At 42.7% G+C, this 26,643-nt stretch overlaps 1 protein-coding gene across 3 annotated transcripts in view; it reads left to right on the forward strand.

Annotated features, from left to right (window-relative positions):
* Window positions 1–26,643, forward strand: part of ARMH3 (armadillo like helical domain containing 3) — a 181,497-nt gene that overhangs the window by 151,517 nt on the left and 3,337 nt on the right. For 2 of the 3 annotated variants that reach the window (XM_028098685.1, XM_088019783.1), the window contains 2 exons: window positions 705–783; window positions 25,710–25,826. In XM_028098685.1, the coding sequence (XP_027954486.1) occupies window positions 705–783; window positions 25,710–25,826 (196 nt within the window). Of the gene's footprint in view, window positions 1–704; window positions 784–25,709; window positions 25,827–26,643 lie in introns of those variants that run through there. The other variant, XM_028098688.2, reaches the window with a different exon arrangement.

Consider the following 26,643-nt stretch of genomic DNA (forward strand, 5'->3'; position numbering starts at 1 on the left):
AACCTGTGCTTTTTCTGCTACACTAGACAAGAAATGACAAGGACCTACATATACACCAAACGCATTGGATTCAGAGAACTTTATTTCAGATTTCACAGATTTTTTGAAGAACTAGATTTGATAAGACTTGGTGACCTTGAATGTGAGGTTGATAGAGAGGAATGTTTGAAAATGACACTCAGATTTTGGTTTGAATGGCTGGAAATAAAATTTTGGTTTGAAATTATTAACTAACAAGTATGAAGATTGGTTCTAGGCTTTGATAAAACTCAGCTTCTTCAGGGATTGTATTTAGCCTATGTGTTGGTCCAGCTTTACTGAGTGCCCTATTCTCCCAAGTCAGAGCAGAGCAAACGACTTTCCTTTCTGACTGAAACAGCAGGGCCCCCTAGTGGACAGCCCCCTGGGTCCTGTTTCTTGCCAAAGGATGCTTGGTTTTGTTTTTTGTTTGGTTGAGATTTTTTTCCCCTTAGTTCATTTGCAGAGCAGAGACATTTGATTCTACTCTTGATCTAAAAAATTTTAAGCCCTTCTTATTTCAGAGTTATCAGGTTCACCCCCATGTTCAATAAAAAGATAGTTACCCTCTGACAATCACCCCTGTGCACTCATACTCTAAACTAGAGGGTACTCGATACTTGTTTTTAACTCATTTATCTGCCTTTTCCATCTGATGCCATATTAATGTTAATTCTTTTTTTCAGAGCCATCATCAACCACTTTAACCCCAAAATTGAATCCTATGCTGCTGTGAATCACATATCCCAACTGTCAGAGGAGCAGGTAAGCCACTGCCCTCCCCAGAGTGACCCCTAATAGTTGGTGGCTGGGATCAAGCAGTTGTCCTCTCTTTGACAGCAGAGGTATTCTGTGACTGAGCTGGTAGCAGGAACCAAGCTTCTAAGAGCAATTACTAAGGGATTTGTTGATAGTACTTTAAATAGAGTGATGGCTTCTGCTTTTGTGCCATATGAGGGGTTCGTTTAATTATATAGAAGATATGTAGGTGAAAGTTTAGTGAATTATTATTTTAGAGTGGGTGATAGGCATTTCTTTTTTTAATTTTAGGCAGAGAGTCATTTTGATTTTTAAAAATAAGAAATGAGAACTTAGAAATGGATAAAACTGCCAATTAGAAAAACTCTGAGTTCAGCTCAATTTGATGCTGTTTGGCTTATTAAAATATGAGCCCTCATTGGGGTAGATTTTCCTCAGTAATTGAGTTCTATTTGCCTTGAGCAATTATTTCTGAGCAGGTTCTTCTATGGTAGGGACTGAGTTGGAGATGCAGATAGCGTTATGTGTTTGTTTTCCTTGAGTCTGGCCTGATTTCCCTTTCTCCCAAAGTGCCTGCACTCAGCTCTGCATTATATAAAAGTACAGATGGGGCATTAGAGTGGCATGGGATTGAACTTGATGTTTCAGAATAAGACTCTTGAGTCCTGTTTTTAAAAGCACAAAATGAGGGCACCTGGGTGGCTCAGTTGGTTAAGCGTCTGCCTTCGGCTCAGGTCATGATCCCAGGGTCCTGGGATCGAGTCCCACGTCTGGCTCCCTGCTCAGTGGGGAGTCTGCTTCTCCCTCTTCCTCTGCCGCTCCACCCCCCACTTGTGCTCTCTCGCTCTCAAATAAATAAATAAATAAAATTAAAAAGAAAAAGCACAAAATGAGACATTCTATTCACACAATCTCCTTTCTTTCCCACCCAACTCCCAAAGTGGAGGGCCAGGGTAGTCATGAGTTGAGAGTCCAGGTATAACTTCCAAACCAAAAAAACATACTCTGCTCTCCCTTTTTTGCCAGCGTTATCAGTATAACCCTTCTCTGAGTCTTTTGCTGGTAGAGCGTGCCAGCTCTGGTGTGAGCCTGTGTTCCAGTGTTTCTAAAAGCTCTTCAGCTCACTCAGTGAGGCAGCAGGCAGCCTTTTCCCTAACAGACAGGCTTCTCAGTATTCCCACCAGTGGCTCTGTCCTCAGCCAGATGGATAGGACTCTATTAGTCTATCAGTTGTTCCTTTGACATATTTGTTCTCTTTTGTGAGGCCAGCTGTGAGATTTCCATCCTCTTATTTAAACTGCTTTTGTAAATGGCTTTCATTTTCTTTTTTCCATGAGTACTGTGTTTTGATGCCACTGCTCTCTGTGAGGTGCTTCAGGATGCTACCTTTTTCCTGTTGGACCAGTTCAGATCAGTTTACTCTATCATTTTTATGCAAAAGAATTCAGCATCTTGAGTTTTGTATGATGAAAGAAAGGGTGACTTTCCTACCACAGTGAGCTCTGGTTAGTCTAAAAGCTTTAAAAAAAAAAAGGACACATTTTCCCTGTCAGCCACGTGCAGTATTCACCCCCAGCAGCTTGGGAAGGTCAGGCTGAAATCCTTCTACAGCAGTAGCAGCCACAGGCCAATAATAAAAATCCATTCTGGCGTGTGAGGCAATCTGGAAAAGGATGATTAGCAAGCACGTGTCCTCACCCTCCTCCAACTTCTCTCGAAGTTAAATGAAGTGATGAAAGTGCCTCTCAAAAAGAGTCCACAAGCCAGAGATGAGGTGATTTCTGTGGGGAGGGAAAGTATACAGCCCTATTCAAGAATGGGGAAAGGATAGCAGCTCTCAAAGATTTACTTAGGGAATAATTACATGCCTGCTGTTTACAAGGTATGATGCTGGGTAGTGGGGATAGTGGTGAATAATCTTAAGTGTAGTTCTTGATCTCACAGGGTTTTTGTACACTTAAGTATCTCTCATAGCAATCCTTTTCACTTAGGAAGTGGGGAAAGGGTGATACTATTCTGGGACCCTTTTCAAAACTGCCCTCAAAATAGTTGTTGCTTCTCTTCCCTAACTGACTTTGAAGGGCGCTAAATGACAGCATTACAGTGCACTTGGTTTTATTCTCAGCACTATCAGATTAGAAGTATTTGACTGCCTTGTTAATCTCCAACATGTGTTGGAGCACTTCTCTCCCTTCACTTATGAACATCAATGCTAATATCACTTAATGTTAAGTGTATTCACAACTTCCCAAAGAGCTTTGGGATCCACTAGGGCCCTGCAGTTGTTAGCAGCAAACTAAGTAGAAAGAAAAAATCAGGAACTCAGTCCCCAAGTGGATTCTAAAGTACTCCTAAAATAAAACCTAAAGACCATGGATAGGTGTTAACTGGAATTTATAGCACTTTGTAAAATAGCAGACAAGAGAAGGCTCTTGCTAGGTTGGCCTGCCCAGCCAGCCATTTTGTTCTGGCAAGAGATTTGTGAATTTTTGAGTTCTGACAACACCCAGATACATTCCAGCCTCTGCCTGAGGCATTTCAAGGTGATGTTTGTCAATTCATTATTACTTATTAAATGAAGTCTATTCTCTCACACTGGAAATGTTTTTCAGATTTCCAGGAGATACATAACATTTTTCTGTTACTTTCATTGGCTTCATGGAGGGCAAAGCCTTCTAATCAGTCAATACCCTCAGTGTGACTGAATGGTTGTGCATCATCTAGTATAATAAACTGCATGCATTTTTATATTTTATACACAGATGTCACATTTGTCCAAGGTTGATTGTGGAGCTTGTTCATTTTTACTCCTTTTTGTGTGTGGTAAAATATACATAAAATTTACCATTTTAACCATTTTCAAATGTAAAGTTAAGTGGCATTAAGTATATTCACATCGTTTTGTAACCATCACTACTATACATCTCCAGAACTTTTTTATTATTCCATACTGAAAGTTTATGCCCATTAAACAATAACTGCCCAATCTCCCCCTCCACACACTTGAAGGTAATCACTGTTGTACTTCCTGTCTCTCTATATATGTCCTTTTTTTTTTCTTAAATAGGGTCCATCTTGGGGCACCTGGCTGGTTCAGTAGGAGGAGCGTGCGACTCTTGATCTTGGGGTTGTAGGTTCGAGTCCCACACTGACAAATAAATGAATAAAATCTTGAAAAGAAAATACATTTTCACTATAGTAAAATATTTAATGAAATAAATGATTTTAGATGTTATGCAAAATAAAAAAAAAATTTTAAAAGGGGAGCTTGGGTGGCTCAGTCAGTGAAGCATCTGACTTCGGCTCAGGTCATGATCTCACGGTCCTGGGATCAAGCCCTGCACGGTGCTCCTGTGCTCAGCAGGGAGACTGCTTGTCCCTCTCCCCTTCCCTACCTCCTGTGTGTGCACACGCACATTCTCTCTCTCAAATAAAAAAATGACATACTGATTTACTTCAGTTCTAATTTCCTAATAGGTAAGAGAGGGCTTCATGGTAGAACTTTACAGAAGATTTTCTAGAGCCCTGAATATCTAGAGTACATAGTTGCAATTTAGGATTCAAGTCAAAACCTTCTCTGAGCACCTGATTACTTAAGCTTTAAGTCACATTCATGACCAATTTTGTGACTTTGAAATATCCCATTGGAAAACAAATAAATGATTGGTCCACCCTTGCTTTTTTATTTTTAAGATTTTATTTATTTGAGAGAGAGAGAGTGCACAAGGAGCAGGGGGAGAGGGAGAAACAGACTCCCTGCTGAGCAGGGAGCCTGAGGAGGGGCTCTATCCCCAGACCCTCAGATCATGACCTCAGCTGAAGGCAGACACTTAAGGGACTGAGCCACTGAGGCGCCCCCCACTCTTGCTTTCTTTAGCCTTCATTCAGCTATTAGTATTTTCATTTAGTGTCTGCTCTTTGCTTCAGATTGTGCTAGGCATTTTGAGGAATACAGAAGTATGATAAATGGCTTTTGTTCTCAAAAGGTGGAATAAATTCAAGAAATGGCTTAAGACAGCTTATTGAAAGCTGACCAGTACTAGCAGTAGGACCTGTGAGCTCCTGTTAGAGGAAGATCTCTGTAGGTTGTGGTGGTCAAGAAAGGCCATATGGAAGAGAGAAGAATTGGGTGGACCTTCAAAGAGCAGGGATAGGGATTGGATAAATGAAGAGGCATAGATTGTAAAATGTACTCAAAAGCCAGGACCTGAAAAAAGACAGAGGGGAGAAGAGTCCCAGAGTTTCTATAAACCTTGTCCTTGTGTCACAGGGTACCCAGAGGCTGAATGACTTAGAAATACAATTCAGGGGCGCCTGGGTGGCTCAGTCAGTTAAGCATCTGCCTTTGCTCAGGTCATGATCCCAGGGTCCTGCTCCCTGCTCGGCGGGGAGCCTGCTTTTCCCTCTCCCTCTGCCTGCCCCTCCCCCTGTTTCTGTGCTTGTGCACTCTCTCTCTCTGTCTCTCTCTGTCAAATAAATAAATAAAATCTTTGGGGCGAAAGAAAGAAATACAATTCAGTCATTTAAATTGTCATCACAACTTCCATAATCCCTAATGTACTGATTCTCATCTCTGTTCTAATTGTACTGCCTTTGAATCAATTCGTGAGTGTTCATCAGAGGCCTAGGATGAACCAGCCACAGTGCTAGGCAGTGATGAGACCTAATGGGCAACCAAGCTTTTTTAAAAAAATGCTGGTAAAAAAACACATAGCAAAATTTATCACCTTAACCATTCATTTTTAAGTGTACAGTACAGTAGTGTTGACATGTGCATGTTGTTGTGGTTGATCTCTAAAACTTTTTCATCTTGCAAAACTAAAGCCCTTTCGTTGAACAGCTTACCTTTCCCCCTTCCTCCTTACCCCGGCAACCACTATTATACATCCTTTTTCTAGGAGTGGGCAAACCTCTTTTGAAGATGATGTACCTTTCAGCCAAGTGGCCCAGGAGCCTACTAAAAATTTCTCTACATATAGACTTGGGAATTTTCCAGGAGGATCAGCAAGGTGGTCTGCTGGCATCCCCATATATCACAGGACCATAGGACAGTGTAACCAGATTCTTAAGTTTTCTACTTTAGGAATTTTATGGAGGTTTACCCCCCATTATCTCTTTAAATCTCAACTCTCAGTAGGGCTTTGGATTTTGGATTCAGAGGAGGCATGTATAATGTTGTATATTACAAGAGGTACCTTCAAAAGTATAATGACAAAGCAAAGAATCTAAGTTATTTGTAGGAATAGATTAAAGTAAATTAGGGAAACAAAAAATGCTTCATATCTGAATGAGTGAAGGTTACATTGGAAGCTACTACATCAGTCTGTTAAAATCTTTCTAAACCTTTTGATTTTCTCCTGATCCTAAGATAAAAGCCATTACAAATAAATGCTAGGCATTTAGAAATCCTAATGAAATCTAGCTTTATTTTCCCACAGAGGAGTGAGATAGTAATAAGAGGAAAGCCCTAGTCTGTGGGGCAAACATTGTTAGGGGCTCTGGGTAGCACCCATTACTTGAGAACATCTAGGAGGAAGCACAGAAAGATCTCGGGGGAGATAATCCTAAGAGCTTCAGGGCTTATGAGGCAATGGAGCTTGATATTTCAGCTTTAGAGTTGGTGGCCCTTGGTGTCCTAGTATATGTTTAACAACTGCTGACAGAGGTGAGTGTTGGGAAGGGGGCTGATTTGTAGTGTTGGGTGTGAATGCTCCCACTATGGATACCAATGTGAAGCCAAGTGGCTCTCACAATGCTTGAAAATTTAACTGTCAGCTCTCACAGGCCAACCGTGTTTGAGCCAGCTCCAGCACATCACTGGTTGTTGAGGTTGACTGGGAGAAGGGGGCTGTAAAGCTATGAGGCAGGGCTGAGCACAGGTGAGTGTACCTTACTTCCCCCTGGGAGCCACTGATAGAAAGTTCTCCCCAGGGCAATTGAGACCTCTGAGTAGCCCACTCTGAGAGCCCCTGTGATGTTTTTTTGTCTTACAGCAGGGCCTTAACCACCATGCAAAGCAGCCTTGACAGAGACACATGCTGGAGGTCTGAGATTTAGGATTCCTATGATAGCCATGACTCAGTTTCTTGTACTTGGCATTGTGTTTTTCTACAACAGCCTGTAGTTTTGCACTGCCTCTCTATAACCCTGAGTGATGGTTGCTGTGCGAACTCCTACTGAGTGCAAGCATGGGACACAGCATTGGCTGTGTGACCCTACCTTCTTTGTTGCCTTCGTTTAGACTCCGGCTTTCATTGACCTGTTTGGCAGAAAAAAGTTTGGTATGAGTTGTTCATTAAGTGGGTTCATTAAAGCAGGAAAGACAGAGTCAGAGGCAGAGGGATTTTCTTACAAGCTGTTTAACCTCGGAAATTAACTTAATGTTATATAGGGCATCATGAGAAGGTCCACATAAGAGCGTGAGCTGATGATGTGCTGCTAGGAGGGACCAGGAGGTGGGCTGCACTGCCTGAGAAAGGAGAGATGATATCTTAGATTTTAAGAGGACATTAATAGATAAAAGGAAAGGAACAACTAATAGTTACTAATCTAGGCACTTTGACATAGGTTATTTACTTAAGCGTTATATCAACTATTTGGGGTAGGTGCAGTTATCATTTTACAGATGAGGATGCTAAAGAGGCTAAGTAATTTGCCCATGGTCCCACAGCTGTCTGTCTGACACTGAAGTCTGAGCTTCTTCCACTTCATCAGGCTGAGGCATGTGTGACAACTTGAGCTTGCCAGGTATTCTAAAGGAAGAGGGAGGCCAGGGATAGGAAGGTGGAAGGAGAAGCAGGGATGGTGCAGATAATAGGGTTTATTCCTGGGGGATGAGAAAAAGGTCCTGGTTTGGGAAGAGACCATTCAGTTGAGGAAGTTAAGTACTGAACGGGGGCTTGGGGAATTTGCCTGCCAGTTAGGCGGAAATGTCTAAGTAGAGGCTCCTGGCACATTATGATAACTTCATAAATGAGGAAAGAGTCTCTCTATCCCATCACGCATGTCTGCAAAGTTACTATGAGAAATAGTTTTTCCACACACCAAAGGAACATGGTGAGTTAAAAAAAAAGAGAGAGATTTTACTTTAATGGAGAATATATTTATGTGGGTCAAACTCTAAAAGGTGGCACACTGAATTTTAATTGTTTTTAAAGTAGTAGTTCCATTTTGCTAAAACAACAGCAACAAAACAAAGACTCTCAAAATCAATGTCCCACAGCCAAGCTAGATGAATACAGAGGTCACTGGTGAAGAGCTCAGCTTAATATTCATCTCTGCCACTGACAGCATTTTCTCTAATTAAATATGAATTTTGAAATGTGCATCACATGAACTTCTGGTCTTCCTCAGGCAGGCTTCATTGCCAGTGAAGCTTCATTGGCAGTGCACAGAGGAATAGTGTTGCAGCTTATACGAATTCCAGTAGTTGTCAGCTTTTCCAGAGGTTACAGGAAACAGCAGCCCTTGCTTTCATGGTTTAATCTAAGAAGGATCCTTTGTTCCAATTATTAGATGAGAGTGTATAAGTAGGACTTCCCTCCTAGGTTTGTTTTTTAGCCACCTCCTTCCTTCCAAATAGATCTTTGGGAACTTTTGTTTTATTTCCACTGCAGCCGCTTCCTCGGGAGGTAGTTCAAAACTCTATCAGGTGTGCTAGAAAGAGCATGGTTTGCCACTCTGCTAACATCAGAGGCCAAAAATGTTGCCATGCAAACTTTTATCTTTTATAGGCTGTGCTAATTGGAAATGTTTTTTGCTAAATACCGTAACAGCACTTTGACCTTTCACGGTGATACTGTGCAAAGGAAGTTGCAATCTTAAAAATGACCCACTCAGCTAGAGGGAAACTGTGGGTAGCCCCCAACTGGGATTTCTGTTAAAAATTTCTGTCTTTTAGGGAGTGATAGATAAGTGAGGCCTGGCAGGGAGGCAGAGACCCATGTCACATTGCTGGTGAGCTAGGATTAGAGACAGTGTTTTCTCTCTCCCTCCCTGAGATGTGATGTTTCCAAAAGAAGAAACCTCATGTGGGGAAGACAGAGACACTCTCCTCTTGGTTTGAGCTGGGAGAATTGTCCTCCCTACAATAAGCCACAGAGAAGGAGAAGGCCTGATGCGATATTTGTGTCATGATTCCCCCACCCCCATTATCTTGGCTGCCTCTTAGTGTGATTGCATGCCTTGCTTGTGGAGGGTAAGGGCCTGGACACGTTGGATCTGTAATTAGTGCAAAGAAAAGCTTCACAAGGGCTACCTAGGGCTTCAGCCAAATAAAGTCAGAGAGGTGGGGCAACTGCCCAGGGAAATTAAAGAAAGTCACTGTCACCACTCCTTTAACCAGCTGATGGCCTCTCACTAATCACCCACTGTGAGGTTCATTATCTGATCCACCTTGCTGAAGGGCAGAGCCAGTCTGTCAGATCAATAAATCTCAGGGCAGTGGAAAGCCCTTTAGTAGCAGGCTTGAAAGACATGAATGGACTGGGAGAATTGGCCAGCTTACATTGGTTCTGAAATTGAGTTTAGTCCTGAAGTATACAAGATGAAAATAGAAAGAGAAAAAAAAGGGGGGAGGAATGTCTATGTATCATATGCAGGATGGCTGTATAGAGGAAACAGTTACCTTTTAAAAGGCATCATTTTTTTTTTTTTAATCCTTAGAGATTTGTGACCACCTTTTGGATCCTAGATTCCAAACAATTATATTGGATGACTGTGCCCTGGAGAGAGATTCAGGTTATCTTGGATAGAAAGTCGCTGTAAGGGGCACCTGGGTGGCTCAGTCGGTTAAGCGTCTGCCTTTGGCTCAGGTCATGATCCCAGGGTCCTGGGATCGAGAGAGCCCCACGTCAGGCTCTCTGCTCAGCGGGAAGCCTGCTTCTCCCTCTGCCTCTCCCCCTGCTTGTGCTCGCTTTCTCTCTTTCTGTCAAATAAATAAATAAAATCTTTAAAAAAAAAAAAAAAGCAAAAAGAAAGAAAGTCACTGTAAGCACACCAGCGCGAGGGAGGGGTGCTCACTCAATACAGTCTGATTTTGTTACCAGGTTGTTATTTGTTCTAGTTCCTGGGCTGTTGGCTTGTTTTCATTGTTTCAGCCAGTTTGGGCTAAAGTGTTTTGAAAAAGAACCAATTCTTACCTCTTAAGGAAGCTCTCAGAACCTCCTTGGTCTCAGAATTCTCTACTTCTGAGTGTCTTTGGTTAGTGCAGTAAGACAGGGAATATATGCCCTCGCCTCAAGTTCCCCAGATTCATTTTTTTCAGTGCAAAAGTACAGAAGTATCTGCTGTGTGCCAAGCCAGGGGCTATAAAAATGTAAAATTCATGCATGCCCATGAAGACTTCACAGTATAAGCATCAGCATCACTGCTTTCTTGCTTAGACCTTTGCTTATGTGTTCTCCTGTAGACCTCAGCTGATGTATGTGACATGCTTGCAGCAGCCTGACCTGACCCTTTAGAAACCTAAGATAAAACCTTCCTGGGGCGCCTGGGTGGCTCAGTTGGTTAAGCGCCTGCCTTTGGCCTGGGTCATGATCCCAGGGTCCTGGGATCGAGCCCTGCATCGGGCTCAGCGGGGAGCCTGCTTCTCCCTCTCCCTCTGCAGCTCCCTCTGCTTGTGCTTTCTCTCTCTGACAAATAAATAAATAAAATCCTTAAAAATAAATAAATAAATCTTAAAAAAAAAAGAAACTTAGATCATTGATTTTCTTATTTTCTTTTTATAAAAGATTTTATTTATTTGACAGAGAGAGACACAGCAAGAGAGGGAACACAGTAGGGGGAGTGGGAGAGGGAGAAGCAGGCTTCCCGCAGAGCAGGGAGCCCAACGTGGGGCTCAATCCCAGGACCCTGGGATCATGACCTGAGCTGAAGGCAGACGCTTAACGACTGAGCCACCCAGGCACCCCTGATTTTATTTTCTAATATAAAAACTTAATGCTATAAATTTCCCCTGTGTTAGCAACACCGCATAGATTTGGTATGCTGTGTTTTCATTTTCATTCATTTCACAGTATTTTCTCATTTCTTTAGTGATATTTAGAACTGTGTTGTTTCATTTCCATTTTGGGGGATTTTTTCAGATAAATTTCTGTTATTAATTTCTTATTTTTCCCTGGTAGATAGAAAATATGATTGATTGATTTCATTCCTTTTAAATTTACTGAGATTTGTTTTATGATCTAGTATGTGATCTATCTTGGTGAATGTTCTGTGTGCATTTTAAAAGAATATGTTCTCACCTTAAAAAAGAATATGTACTCTCCTGTTGAATAGAGTTTTCTATAAATGGCTTTAGGTCAGTCTGGTTAGTAATGTTGTTTAAATTTCTCTCTTCACTGATTTTCTGTCTTAATTGTTTTATCAGTTATGAGTATCAAAACTTATAACTGTAATAGTAGACTTTTTTATTTCTTCCTTCAGTTCTGTCAGTTTTGCTTCATTCAGAATTTTGAAGCTCTCTTATTAGGTGTGTGTGTGTGTGTGTGTGTGTGTGTGTGTGTATATACATACGTATATATACATATATATAATCATCTTTGTAATGAATGGACCCTTTTATCATTGTGGAAATTTCACTCTTTACTCCTGATAGTATTCCTTGTTTTTTTTTTAAAGATTTTATTTATTTATTTGACAGAGACACAGCAAGAGAGGGAACACAAGCAGAGGGAGTGGGAGAGGGAGAAGCAGGCTTCCCGCAGAGCAGGGACCCTGATGCGGGGCTCTATCCCAGGACTCTGGGACCATGACCTGAGCCAAAGGCAGACGCTTAACGACTGAGCCCCCCAGGCACACCGTACTCCATGTTTTGAAGTCTCCTTTGTCAGATATTACTATAGCAATTCTGTTTTCTTTAATTAGTGTCTTCAGAAGGATATCTTTCTCCATCTTTTCACTTTCAACCTGTATCTTTATATTTTAGGTGAATTTCCTTTAGAAGATTCTTTGGATCTTAATTTTATGTCCAATCTGACAGTCTCTGTCTTTTGATTGAAGTGTTACATTTAATTTATCAATATGGCTGAGTTAAAATCTGCCATCTTGCCTTTTTTTTTCCTTTTTCTCCCACCTGTTCTTTATTCATTTTTTTCTTTTCTGCCTTCTTTTGGATTAACTGGGTGTCTTTTAGTATATTTTATGTTCACTACTGACTTTTTAGCTGTACCTCTTCATTTACTTTTCGTTGTTGCTCTTTAACTTATCACAGCGTACCTTCAAAATAATGTTATATGACTTCATGTAACATGTAATAACCTTGCAATCATTTATTGCTATTTGCTCCGTCCTGTCCTTTGTACTAGTGTTGTCATACATTTTTCTTCTAGGTTTTATAAATTTTCTTCCAGTTTTTATAAATACATTGCTATTATTACTATTATTTCTTAAACAGGAGAAAACCAAATTTAATAGTGTACATAGGTACATGAGGGAATGCACACAGACATGGGAATTCCCACATTGCTATTATTTTTTGCTTTAAAGAGTCAATTATCTTTTTCCTCATTTTAAAATTTATGTAAAAGTACTTTATATTTATCCATGTATTTGCCATTCCAGTGTCCATTCCTATTTATAGATCCAGATAATGTAATTTTCCTTCTGCCAAAAGGACTTCTTTTAACATCTCTTGTAGTGCAGCACTTTGGCAACATATTCTCTCAGATTGTTTGAAAAAATCTGTATTTCACCCTCATTTCTGAAAGATGTGTTTGCTGGATATAGAGTTCTAGCTTAACAGTAAATTTTGGGGGGCACAGATAGTATTTTGTTGTTTTCTGTTTATATAGTTTATGACAACAAATGTGAATTCTTCTCTTTTTTTCCTCTCTATATAATATATTCTTTCCCCTCTGGCTGCTTTTGATACTCTCTAACACTAATTCTCAGCAGTTTTATTATGTTGTGCTTTATATCTTCCATTTTGTTCCTTATTACATTCATGGATGTTTTTAAATACTTGAACAAATTTATAATAGCTCTTTTTATTTTAGGGAGGGGGCAGAGGGAGAGGAAGAGAATTTCTTTTTTTTAAGATTTTATTTATTTTAGAGAAAGAGAGTGTGTGCACAAGTGCACAAAGGAGCAGGGGGAGGGGGTAGAGGGGAAGGAAAGGAATAAGCAGACTCTGTGCTAAGCACTGAGCCTGACCTGGGACTTAATCTCAGGACCCGATCATGACCTGAGCTGAAATCAAGAATCAGATGACCCACCCACTGAGCCATCCAGTCACCCCAGAGAAAGAGAATCTTAGTAGGCTCCACGCTCAGCACATAGCCCAACACGGGGCTCAGTCTCACGACTGTGAGATCGTGACCTGAGCCAAAATCAAGAGTCGGACTCTTAACCCACGGAGCCACCCAGGCTCCCCTATAAAAGCTCTTTAAATGTCCTTGTTTTTAATTCCAGTATCTCATTTCTGGGTCTGTTTCTTTTGACTAATGCTTCTTTTGGTTATGAGTCACATTTTGCTGTTTTTTACATGTCTGGTAATTTTTTATTGGATACTAGGCATTGTGAATGTTATGTAGTTGAGTGCTAGATTTTGTTGTCTTTATTAAATAGTGTTGGACTTTGTTCAGGAAGGCAGGTAAATTCTTTCTGGAATAGCGTGGTCTGTTTGAAACTTCCTTTTTTGTTGTTGTTGTGATCTTTTTTTTTTTCATTTTTATAGAGATATGATTGACATACACCACTTAAAAGTTTAAGGTGTACAGCACAATGACATGACTTACGTATATTATGAAATGTTTACCACAGTAAGTTTAATGAACATCCAGCTCATATAGATACCAAAGAAAGGGCAAAATGTTTTTTTCCTTGTGATGAGAACTCTTAGGATTCATTCTTAACAACTTTCAAACATGCAATACAGCAGTGTCAACTATAGTCAACATATTGTACGTTATATGATCAGTACTTATTTTATAACTGGAAGTTTGTTCCTTTTGACCAAATTCATCCATGAAACTTCTTTTTAATCTTTCTTTGGATAGGTTTAGAGTAGCCTTTACTCTAGGGCTAGTTTAGTTCCACTTCTAAGGTGGGACCATTCTGGGGTCTTTTAGGAATGCCGTAGGTATACCACAGGTACTTTTCATTCTGGTTGGTCAAAATTCAAATACTTCTCAGTCCCGTGTGAGCTTACGGATTCTCTTTTTTGGTCTGATCTGGTTGAGTTTTACCCTATACTTGCAATCCTTATTATCAGTGACAGATTCAGTGGGAACACTATGCAAATTTCTGAAACTCTTTTCTTTGCCTCACCACCTCCTCTGGTAATCTGCCTCACAAGTTCTAGCCACCTCTGTCTCCCCAAATTCCAGGGTGTCCTTAGCCCTGCAAGACCTTCATGCTCATCTTATGTTTTCTTTCTCTCGGGATACTGTCCTGCACTCCCTATTATCCAGTGTCTGAAGAGGGTTACGTCTTTCACAGTTCTCAGTTACTCCATCATGACTGAAAGTGGAAATCGTGAACTACTTTAAAATATTACAACATACCTGGAGTTACTCAGCTGAATTTTTTAAATTTCACTCACTTTTCAGAGAAGCTTCCCTTGTATTAACTATTCACATATATTGTCCCATTTTACTTCATTCTCTTTCTTCCTCTTTCATTCATTAGAAGGGAGAGTCTTGAATAGATAATGGAAGCTATATATATAGTGAGCATTTTAATATTCTTTTTTAAGATAATCCACTAAAAGATGTCACTTCCCTTTCCCCATTTTCCCCTTCTGTTCTTGGGCCCAGGTCCCAGAAGGACTTGCTTTTAAGCCCATTTACACAGGCTTACCCTCAAATCTCAAAACAACAAGGAGAACTGAAACGTGAAGCTCCTGCCTAGCTAACGTTTTGTCCTTTTAACTGTGTACTTGATCACTATGTCCCTTTTAGGCCATGTCTAAATGGACAGGCTTTGCCCTCTATAAAAGAAGGTTAAGCAGACGGTATCTGAAGGAAGTAAACAGTCTTCTCTGGGTACTAGTTAGTCTTGGGGCTCCTGAACCTAATTGTTTCTTCTCCTCATCTTCTGATATGCAAATCTGTTAGGTAGAGTATGCAAAGTGCTAAAAATAGCTCAGCAAGACTTTGAACCTGGCTATTCAAAGAACACCGGGTGTATCTGCTTAGATTGTTTTGGACAGTTATCTAATGAGTACCTTGCACAGTTGAGCCGAATTTGTGCAGTTGAAATTCATTGCTAAATTGAACACACCTCAAAAGGACGTTTTAGAATGGGTCAAACCTGATTTGAGAAATTGAAGCTACAGATTTTGTGTTTGGGAAGTAAAGTAATATTCTTTCCCACCTTTTTAACCTTTTGCTCATCTTTTGTGCAGGGCTTATTTTTTTCAGTTTCAGGGCTGAGTCTAAGCAGTCTGCCCCTCAGGTGATAGGACCTGACAGCCTAAGCTGTCAGTGCCAGAGTCCCAGACCTGTCAGAGCTAATGGCCCTCCTGGTGGCTGCCATCTCAGGGGCCCTACTACACTGGTGGAAAATTTTGCACTCAGAAGTAACTGACACAGTAATGTAAAGTGGAGGAGATGGTGGACAAAATAAAAGAGATCTTGGATTCGTTAATTTTCCCTGTTTTAAAAAGTGTGACACTCTTTCAGCGGGGCCACTCATTCACTGGTCGGTTTTGAGCTGATTCCAAACCACACTAAGCACTGCTGGCTCCACCCTGTGTGTGCTTCTATCTGTGGGTATATCCTTCCAAGGTGGTTTATCTTGAGTCCCCATTTTGCTTGTTAACTCCTTAAAGGCAGGACTTGGCTCTGAGGGCTTTAGAAGCCTATCAGAATGCTGGGAAGAATGCTGGGTGTACTGTGATGGCCTAACTCTAATCTTATTGTGTGACCTTGATGAGAAATTCCTTTCCTTTTTGGTTGGGCCTGAGTGTTACTAAATTAGTCCACAAGCATGTTGAATGTTTACTGTTTCTTAGGACTCTGTTAGGCATTGTGGAAAACCTATAATGTAACACTGGGCCTCTTCCTTCAGGGTGCTGAGAATCTAGCTGTGACACAGTTTCAGTAAGGAAATCAGTGGTAGTAGCGTGTTTGTTTCTCCAGGAGAGGACCTGCCGCTCTGCCCGTCTACACACATTCTTTCCTCCACAGGAAATCCCTCTTTGGGAAGGCTATGGAAGACACATCTGTTCCAGAAAGTGGGGGAAGGGAGAGTTTGCTAATTTATGGCAAGACTTGGAATTTCAGGTTCCAAAAAGCAGTTATTTCTAATAATATTATACTATATGTTATGGGGCGCCTGGGTGGCTCAGTCAGTTGAACATCTGCCTTCGGTTTGGGCCATAATCCCAGCGTCCTGGGATTGAGCCCCATGTCAGGCTCGAGCCTGCTTTTCCCTCTGCTGTGCTCTCTTAAATAAAATAAAATCTTAAAAAAAAAAAAAAGTGAAAGATTGTTAGAAAAAAATACACTATATGTTAATTAATTGAATTTAAATTAAAGAAAACAAAAGCAGTTATTCATGGAGTTATATTAAAATGAAAGAGAATCCTAATAATGTAAAGCACTCTGTGTGTCAAGTAGTATGATTGGCACTTTATATCTGTTGCCTTATCTAATCCTCACAACCACTTCTCTATGAAGAACATTATTATACTCCTCATTTTACAGATGAGGAAACTGAGGCTCCCCCAGGCTAACTTGCTAGTAAGTGGTGGAGCTAGGATGAGTTCAGGCAGGCTGACTCTAGAGCTGTACTCTTTTTTTTTTTTTTTTTTAATTCCAGCATAATTAACATACAGTGTTATTTAGTTTCAATTGTACACTATAGTGACTCAGCAATTCCATGCATTACTCAGTGCTCATCATCAAGATAAATGTCCTCTAGGGCGCCTGGGTGGCTCAGTCGGTTGCGCATCTGTCTTCAGCTCAGGTCACGATCCTAGAGTCCTAGGATCGAGCCTCGCAGTGGGCTCCCCACTCAGTGGGGAGTCTACTTCTCCCTTTGACCCTCCCCCCTCTCCTGCTTTCTCTCTCTCGCACTCTCGTCTCTCAAATAAATGAATAAAATCTTAAAAAAAAAAAAGATAATTGTCCTCTTAATCCCCTTATATCTCACCCATCCCCAACCCACCTCTGCTCCAGCAACCACCAGTTTGTTCTCTCTAGTGAGGAGTCTGTTTTTTGGTTTGTCTCTCTTTTTTCCTTTAATCGTTTTTTTCTTGTGTTTCTTAAATTCCATATGAGAGTGAAATACAGCCATATTTCTGACTATGTTCTTTTGAAAATTAGTAGCTATTGGTTGAAACTCTTTTTCAGGGCCCGAGTACAACTAGACCCGGTACTGATCCATCATGATGAACATCTTTGCAGTGCTTCTTGCTTAGCTAGTTCTGGATTTGGAAGAATAAATGTGGATTAGGGAGGAGGAGGAATTGTCTTTTTGCTTCTTTATCACCCGAATTCTGCTTCCATGCAGTCCAGCGCCTGACCAGAGCACCAGTTACCTGTGGGATTGCCACTGAGAGGCTGTCCTTACACTGGTGAAATCGCAAGGTTAGGGACAGGTCTTTATTGCTTCTGGGAGAAGAAAGGCTTGTTCCTCACTGAGAGACACATCACCAGTTCTGGGGAAGGTCTGGTTTGGGGAGAGTAGAAGAAAGATGGGTGGCTACACAGATTACGTCCTTTCAGAGAAAAAAGGAAGGATCAGACCTGCAATTTCTCTTCAGTCTCTTTCCAAAGTTTACAGAGCATTTCAGCCCTATAACAGATTCAGAGAAGGGAGCTAGGCAGTGCCTTGAGTAGGTCATTCTCATTTTTAGAGGAAAGGGTATCTTCCTTTGAGTTTCAGGAAGTTTACTGGGTAGAAGGAAAATGTTTTCAGACTTCCTGGCTGACTTAGTGTGTTCTTCCAGGGACAATGAGAGGAAGATCTCAGTCTGCATTTACCATAAAAACTGGCTGCAGCTACTTGGCCACTCGTCTACCCTCTAGCAGTCCATTTGCCACTGACTGTTGTTGAAGGCCTACTCTGCTCAGCACTATTTCTTTAGAGATAGGACATTATGCTAGAGCAATGAACAGTTTAGACAGGTGGCATGGAGAGCAAACCTTTTTAGTCTAATCTTTTTGGTTCTCTGGGCACCAGGATAGGTTTGTCCCAAAGGTGGAACCATTGCAAGGGATGAATTTCATTTCCCAACAACTTGCCATGGACCAAATTCTTTCATTATTGATATGTCATCAGCTCGTAGAATAAGCAGTACCTGGTCAGCTCTCTCAAACCCTGAGAGAGAGAAGCAAAGGCAATATGCAGAGTTACCCTGGTGATGCTCTTGTTTGTGGTTTCAGAGCCTGATCTTTCAAGCTGTCTTTTCCTACCTTATAGAAAAAAAATGGAGCCAAAAAAATCATAGTCTCTAACTAGTGAATAAACATCTGAAATAGAGCAAATAGCCAGAGTACAGTAGGAGAGATAGATGGAGATTATCATGAAAATCCTCTAAAAAGCCTTTATCATCTTTCCCCCTTATAATTACTCTATCTGTTTCAAATCATCCAGAGATTAATTTTCCTATGATAGGGGTTTGGGAGGGTAAAAGCAGAAGGGCATGGAAGTGGGAATGGAGTAGTTACAGTCTCTTTCAGAGAATGGAAAATTGGCCTTGAGGTATGAGCATTCATTGTAGAATGTATTTTGGGGCCCCTGAGTGGCTCAGTGGGTGAATCCCAGGACTCTTGATCTCGGAGTCATGAGTTTGAGCCCCATGTTGGCCATAGAGCTTACTTTAAAAAGAAGGGGAGAGGTCACATTGTAGAAGGTATTCATTGAATCTTTTTTTTTTTTTAAGATTTTATTTAGGGATGCCTGGGTAGCTCAGTTGGTTAAGTGACTGCCTTTGGCTCAGGTCATGATCCCAGGGTCCTGAGGTTGAGCCCTACATTGGGCTCCCTGCTCAGCGGGAAGCCTGCGTCTGTCTTTCCCACTCCCCCTGCTTGTGTTCCCTCTCTCGCTGTCTCTCTCTCTCTCTGTCAAATAAATAAATAAAAATCTTAAAAAAAAAGATTTTATTTATTTGAGAGAGAGCAGGCATGAGTGGCGGGGAGGGGGACGGGGAGAGGGAGAAGCAGACTCCCCGCTGAGCAGGGAGGCTGAGCAGGGAGGCTGAGCAGGGAGCCCAACGTGGACTTTATCCCAGGACCCTGAAATCACAACCTGAGCCAAAGGCAGATGCTTAACCGACTGAGCCACCCAGTTGCCCCTCATTGAATCTTTTTAACACCCCGAGTCCCAAGCCTGGAGACCACCTGATGGCTGCAGCCAAAGAAGCCCATGAAAGATTAAAGACCTTTGTACTTCAAGCTTCTAAATGAGTACTAAATAATTAAAATAGCAACCTAGGGGCACCTGGGTGGTGGTCGGTTGAGTGTCCAACTCTTAGTTTCGGCTCAGATCATGATCCTCAGGGTCCTGAGAGTGAGCCTTGTGTGGGCTCTGTGCTCAGTGCAGTCTGCTTGAGAGTCTCTCTCCTTCTCCCTCTGCCCCTCATGCTTGTGTTCTCTCTCTCTCTTTCTAAAATAAAAATAAAAATAATAAAAATAAAATAGCAACCCAAAATAGATTTTGCTGATAATGAGTTTGGAGTTTGGAGTGGTCTGTACAGTTTTGGTGATAGTTGATACCAACTACAGCAGGGCTGAGCAGGATCTTCAGCTGCTATTGGTGGAAATTGACAAGTCCTGGAGCCCTGAGGGACCTGGTAGTAATGAAAACTTAAGCATTGGGCACCTGGGTGGCTCAGTTGGTTAAGCGACTGCCTTCGGCTCAGGTCATGATCCTGGAGTCCCGGGATCGAGTCCCACATCGGGCTCCCTGCTCAGCAGGGAGTCTGCTTCTCCCTCTGACCCTCCCCCCTCTCATGTGCTCTCTCTCTCTCATTCTCGCTCTCTCAAATAAATAAATAAAATCTTAAAAAAAAAGAAAACTTAAGCATCAAACCAGGCCTTCACCAGATTACCTTTCCAGCTCTCTACAGATCATGCTTCCCACTTCTTAGGAGTGAGTTTGAATTCCTTGAATGTTTGTTCTCTGAAAAATTAAGCTTAGCCTGTAAAGTAAGGAATGTGCCCCAGGTTAAACTAGCTTGCCAATATAGGAAGAGCACTGGATTGGGAGTCAGAAGACTCTCTTGTCTAAATCCAGCTTTGTGTTTTTGGGTACTTTACAATCTTTCTGGACATCTGTTTCTTCAACTGTGAAATGAGGGCCATGGATTAGGTAGGTGATTTCAGAGGTTCCTTCCAGAACTATTATTTCTATGGTTCTGTCCCCATAGTAACACTTTGGCAAAAAGAGGTATGGTTGCCTTCCATATCACTCTCCTTATATATTAGTGAGAGCTCCAGACCTTCCTGGCCACCATTTCACCACCTCATTCATCTTATTCGAATGCATCAAGTATTTCCTATTTCCATTTCTTTTTTTGTTTCAATCTCATTAGCCGTCATTCATTGGCACCTTCTGTTGGCTACATGATTTATATTTTTATGTTTATTTCATGTATTATCTCTAATCTTCATAATATTATTAAGAAATTGTATGATGACTGTTGTACTGATAAAAAAACTAAAGCTTAGACAGGTCAAGGTCATATAAATGCTAGATGATGCTGCCAAGATATGAACCCAGGTTTCTCTAACTCTGTAGCCTCTTTCTATTATATCCCACTGCAGTCTTGATAGATTCCATGTTTATTTCCTCTTCTATAAGAAGTCTCTATTGTCATCTTGTGCTTCATCCTCATTTGGCCGCCTGTCTTCTAGGGAAAGCCGTATATGTTGCCCAGGCTGGACATGGGCTGGTGGCAGCCTTATATACTCTCCCCAAATAGGTTATACTGTAGATGTCAGTTCCTATTGAGAAGGTAATGAACATAAGTTTGCTGTCATGTCACATCCTATTACTTAGTTGTCTGCTAATTCTCCTTCTGGGAATTCAGTACCTCAGAGATTTGAGACTAAGCAATTTTTCAGGCACAAGGCATAGACCTCTGACATCAAGATTGGATAGCCATTTGCCAAGAACTTTTCCATTGGTGATTCTCCTTCGCTGCTATCTTTAGGCTAGAAGTTACTTCCCATTTCAAAGGCTCTGCTAAAAAAAATAAAATAAAAAATGGGGCACAGGCTACTGAATAGTCTGTGGGTAATGCCTATTGTATGTGCTTGGGGAAAGGTCTGTGTGTCTGAAACTTTATCAGCAATTTTGAACTAACTTTTTTTTTTTTAAAGATTTTATTTATTTAATTGACAGAGAGAGAGAGAGAGACAGAGAGAGAGGGAACACAAGCGGGGGGAGTGGGAGAGGGAGAAGCAGGCTTTCTGCCGAGCAGGGAGCCCGATGCGGGACACGTTCCCAGGACCCTGGGATCATGACCGGAGCCGAAGGCAGTCGCTTAACCAACTGAGCCACCCAGGCACCCCAAACTAACTTTTTTTTTAAATAACAAACTTTGTGCACTAGGATCTTTCTCCCTCCTGATCCTGATATGGCCAGGAGCTTGACAACCTGTATTATGCAAAACTGACCTCTCTGGGCATCTCTGCTCAGTTTTTCTTTAACCTGTATTCTCTTGCATTACACCAAGATTATTAAACAGTGGGTACTGGACACTCTTTGACTTCTGGCTAATGCATTGCCAGTTACACTCAGGATAGTGGGGTCATTATGGAAGCCTGCTTTCATATTGAATAGAGAAATTAGGTTTCTTCTTTACTAGAATCTGAATGAAGATGTGCAAGGCCCTATCTCCTGGCTTATGGTTAGAACTATTTGGAGATACCAGAAAGAACTTTTCATTGTAAAATTAGTAACCATTTACTGACTATTCCTTATGTGCCAGACATTGGACCATCATCTCATATCATCCTTATATCAGCTTTATAAGCTTATAGTATAGGTGGTGTTATCCCCATTTTACATATAAGAAAACTGAGGCTCAAAGAGATTAAATAATGTGTTTAAGTTTACATAGCTCACTAGTGGTTGATATGGGACCAAAATTTATGTCTCTCTGACCTTAAAGCCTATGTCAGGCCCTTCTCTAGAGACCTCAGGAGGGGTTTAGGTCCCTACCCCGCTCCCAGTTTGTTCTTCCCTCACCTGAGACAGAGTGTTTCAAGGCAAAGAAGAGGGCATATGATCTTTAAAAATGAGGCCATTTGTGTCTTCCACTTAAATCCAGAAGATGTTCCTTTGTGGTGAAGAATTATTTATACACATAGGTTCTTTGGGTTAGTTTGAAATAGGTAAGTACTTCCTGGGCTGTGAAGACAGTTCCTCTTGAGTCCCTGGAGCTGTCCAGGTAGCTGTGTAGTCATTGGGATGATAATGTTTTTATCAGTTGTATGTTACTTTCAGGAATCAAAACGTTTATTCCCATGTCCTTTTAGGAAGGTGACTTCAAATTCCATTTTATAGGGATGCCTGAGTGGTTGAGTCAGTTAAGTGTCTGCCTTCAGCTCAGGTCATTATCCCGGAGTCCCGGGATCAAGTCCTGCATCAGGCTCCCTGCTCAGCCTGCTTCTCCTTCTGCCCCTCACCCCACTCATGCTCTCTCTTTCTCTCTCAAATAAATAAATAAAAATCTAAAAAAAAATCATTTTATAGAGAGAGACAGGCTGAGGCTCAAAGAGGTTAGGTAAATTGTCTGAGATCCGTAGTAAGAGTGGTATGTGCTATGGTGAGCGCTGTGAATTTGTAAGACTGATGAATCACAGACCTGTACCCACATACATTATATGTTAATAAAAAAGAAAAGAGTGGGATTCCCAATTAAGTTCTCTTTCTATTAGGTCCTTTGCCAGGACCCAGGCTTCTGTCTACTGAGGGCCATATGTGGGGGTGTGAGGACTCCTTAGAGAGCCTATGGCTTGTTGATGTTTTTCTGCTTTTGGAGCTGCCTTGAGCTGAGGTTGTTCTAGGAAGCCCATAAGCCCAACAACCTGATGACAGAAGGTGGGCTTGCACTTGGGAGATAGAAGCCAGAGACTGCAAATTGTGGTAAAACCTAAGATAGAAGCACTCTGGGAGATTGCCTTTTGCCTGAGTACTGCCCTTTGCCATGTCCCAGGCCAGTGTGGAATGTGAAGCCCAAATGAGCTATGTTCCTAGAGTCTGAAGCTACAGAAAGCAAAGTCCTAGAATAGGAAGGTAGCCCTACTGCTCCAGAGTCCCAAGTGGCCTAGGGCCCAGACCTGAACTTATCTCCTGGGAATTTAAGAGAGGTGAATAGGGTGGGAGATGGAAGAGGCTGAGGGAAACTGAAGGGCAGCTTACCTGTGGGTAAAAAAAGAAGAAAGGAAGTAAGGCCTGGATAAGAGGAGAGCTGAGATCATGCACTAAGTCCAGCCAGGCCTCTGGTTTCCTTTCAAGGAACTGATAGCTCAAGGACCTTCTCTGCTTTCACCTCCCTTAAAGAAACGGAACTAAATTCTTCTGACAAAAGCCAAATTTGTTGGGAAATGAAAAATCCCTGTTCTGAGTGAGATCTTAGACCTTCCACTTGGCTGTGGCAAGAGGAGAAAGCCCAGGTAATCAGGGCAGCATGGCCTGAGGCCTGAGGCTCTCAGGATGTAGCGTCTTTCCTTTTTTTTTTTTTTTTTTTTAAAGATTCCACCCATTTATTTGACAGAGAGAGACACAGTGAGAGAGGGAACACAAGCAGGAGGAGTGGGAGAGGGAGAAGCAGGCTTCCTGCTGAGCAGGGAGCCCAATGCAGGGCTCGATCCCAGGACCCTGAAACTATGACCCGAGCCGAAGGCAGACACATAACAACTGAGCCACCCAGGTGCCCCAGGTTGTAGCATCTCTTGACAGGCTGCACCTTCTCAGAATTGGCTTTAGCATGGTATTTGTTTTAACCTGATATCCCTTAGGGAAGGCTGAGCCCAGGATGCTGGGTCATAGGCATTGCTGAGGCTGCCCAGAGTTCAGGGTTAGGGAATGCATGTATTATTCTGTTCTGTCTGGTTCCTGCTGGTTCCATCTTGGAGGAATTTTGCTGTTTTCGGGGTTTGAGACATTCGCTTCTGGGCCAAGACCTTGGCTATAGATATCTCAGCTGCAAGCACAGCCCACATGCATGAAAGGGCTGGATTACTTTGTGGGTGACTGCCATTGCTGAGTACTGGTCCTCCTGCTGACAGAGCTGACAAATGGAACTAGAAGCAAAGGCGCCAGCCAAAAATAGGGTCTGTGGGACATAGCCAGGCAGAGGGACCTTGAGGAGCTGAGTGTCTGGAGGAAAGGAGACTGAGCCTGGAGCCTAGGCCAGACCTTTGCCCTAGCTGTCCCTTCCCCCTCAAACTCGAGGACACAGTCTTCCCTGTGTTCGCCATCATTACTCTCCCCTCAGAAATTCTTGGCAGGCAGAAAGAAGTGTTTGCTACCAAGAGAAGTATGTCCTGACACAAGACTGAATTGGTGAGAACAGCCTAGAGGTACTTTGTGCCCCTCAGGAGGCCATCTTCAATCCCTCTGACCAGTCCTGACTCTAGCTTATTCTCTTCACCCCTACCTTCTGTTAGAATTAAGCCTCACAATGGGACTCCTGGGTGGCTCAGTCGGTTGAGTGTCTGCCTTCAGCTCAGGTCATGATCCCAGGGTCCTGGGATCAAGTCCTGCATTGGGCTGCCTGCTCAGCGGGAAGCCTGCTTCTCCTTCTGCCTGCCACTCCCCCTGCTCATGCTCTCTCTCTCTCTCCCCCTCTGGCAAATAAATAAATAAAATCTTAAAAAAAAAAAAAAAAGAATTAAGCCTCACTCATTCCTCCCAAGTTCCTACTGAGCTGGGAGCTCTCCATGACGTCATAGACTTCGCTCCCTAGTCAGATCAAGTTACAAAATAGCTAGCACCCAAATTACCACAGTCAACAGTCATTCCCTCTCCTGGTCTCTCCTTTCTGCCCAGCTCACTTCTATATTGATGTAGTGCCTTTACCCCTAGTGTCCTTGCCTTTATTTAATTCATGGTCTTAACAACTGAAGTCACATCAGAACTTCCTTTTGGAACCACGGAGATCCAAGGTTCCTGGAGTCAGTGGAGGTCTGAATCCACCCCCCATAGAAAGTTAGAGAAAGGGGAGAGACCCGTCATCAGAACAAAAGATGCAGTCAGCTCTAGCTTAGTCAAGAAAGTGTCCCCTACATCCCAAGGTTGGAAGGCCCAAAAGTTCGATCCAGGCAATGGATGGGAAGACTGAGTTGGAATGGAGAGATGAAAACAAGTGGCAGATGGTGCTGAGGAACATCCCGGGACTGAAGAAATGTGGTTCCCAGAAAGGGAAAAAGGAGACATTGGGAAAGTCTTACTCAGCAACTGTGACAACCTGGCCAAAGAAAGCTGCAAGATATGGCTGAGAACACATTTATGGTATCAGGGTGCTGCTGGCTTAGACACTCACTGTTCTGTCACTTCTTCTCGTGCTCTTTTACCATATCCAGAGTAAACAGCCTTGGTGGCCAGGAGGGATGGGTCAGGAAAAGCCAGGAATAGAAGAGATTAGAAAATGGTCCCAGAGGGTGCCTGGGTGGCTTAGTCGGTTAAACCTCTGCCTTCGGCTCAGGTCATGATCCCAGGGTCCTGGGATCGAGCCCTACATCGGGCTCCCTGCTCAGAGGGAAGCCTGCTTCTCCCTCTCCCTCTGCTGCTCCCCCTGCTTGTGCGCTTGCTCGCTCTGTCAAATAAATAAATACAATCTTTTTAAAAAAATGGTCCCAGAAACTTGAGGAATTGCTCTCTGAGGCCAGACTTTTTTCTGGGTGATAAATAGTGAGCATAGTCTATGGAGAGTCTGAATCTAACCCACAAGGGCAGCAGGAGGGGCGTGGGCACCGAGTGACCTAGGGTTTGAATGGCCTAAGTCCTGCCTGGCCCTTGACCTCCCCCAGGTGCTGGAGGTAGTACGAGCCAACTATGACACGCTCACACTAAAGCTGCAGGATGGCCTGGACCAGTATGAGCGCTACTCGGAGCAGCACAAGGAAGCTGCCTTCTTCAAAGAGCTGGTGAGTCTGCTCCGCCTCCATCTCTGCCTATGTCTCTTGAGGGCCGTTTCCCAGCCAGTGGGTTATACTGTGCAGCCGGGCATCTAGGGAACAACCACAGTTTGCCAAAGGCTGATGAAGTAAGACTTGAGGGGTCTGCTGAGATTGGGTGTGGAACTTCTCTTCCAAAGCAGCCCAGGACCAGGCGGTGAGAGAAGATACTCCCCAGGGTACTGGTGCCAGGCGGGCAAGGGTGAGGGTTAAGGTTCTCTGAGGCAGCATTGCCTGTCCATCTCTCTTCTGCAGCCATGGAGACAGCCCTTGAACAGCTCCAGCTGGGCCTGGGGTTTGACGTGTGTTCCCCATGGCAGCTCTGGCTCATTACTCCTTATCCTGTCCTCCAAGCAACTAATGAGAGTCATTGATTCTTCTCCTCCTTATGCAACACTTCTTCCTAAATTCCTAACTGGCTTCTGGTCTGAGTGCCCTCCCAGTCTAGTTCTCCAGTCTTCACTCCCTACCCCCACCCCACTTTCCAATCACTCAGCTTCCTGCAGCCCCCTCCCGTGGCCACCTGGAGCCAGTGAACATTTGCTCTGCCTCCTACCCCACCCCCGAGTCAGCACTGCCACAGAACCTGGCTCTCCCTGTTGATGGTCTCTCTCGTGCCCTGTGCTCAGAGCTGCTCTCGGAAAAAGCTAGACCTGCCTGTCAGTCCTGCCACTCCACCTGCCTGGTTGTAAATGAACATTGTGGCTGGGGGCTGAGACCAGGACACACTATACCTCCTTCCCATAGTTCAGCCCTCACGCTGCTGGGGTAGAACGCACCTCAGCCC

This window comes from Eumetopias jubatus, unplaced genomic scaffold, assembly GCF_037043125.1.
Source record: "Eumetopias jubatus isolate StellerSeaLion01/CBP00866 unplaced genomic scaffold, mEumJub1_p1.0 scaffold_17, whole genome shotgun sequence".
NCBI classification, from domain to species: Eukaryota; Metazoa; Chordata; class Mammalia; order Carnivora; family Otariidae; genus Eumetopias; species Eumetopias jubatus.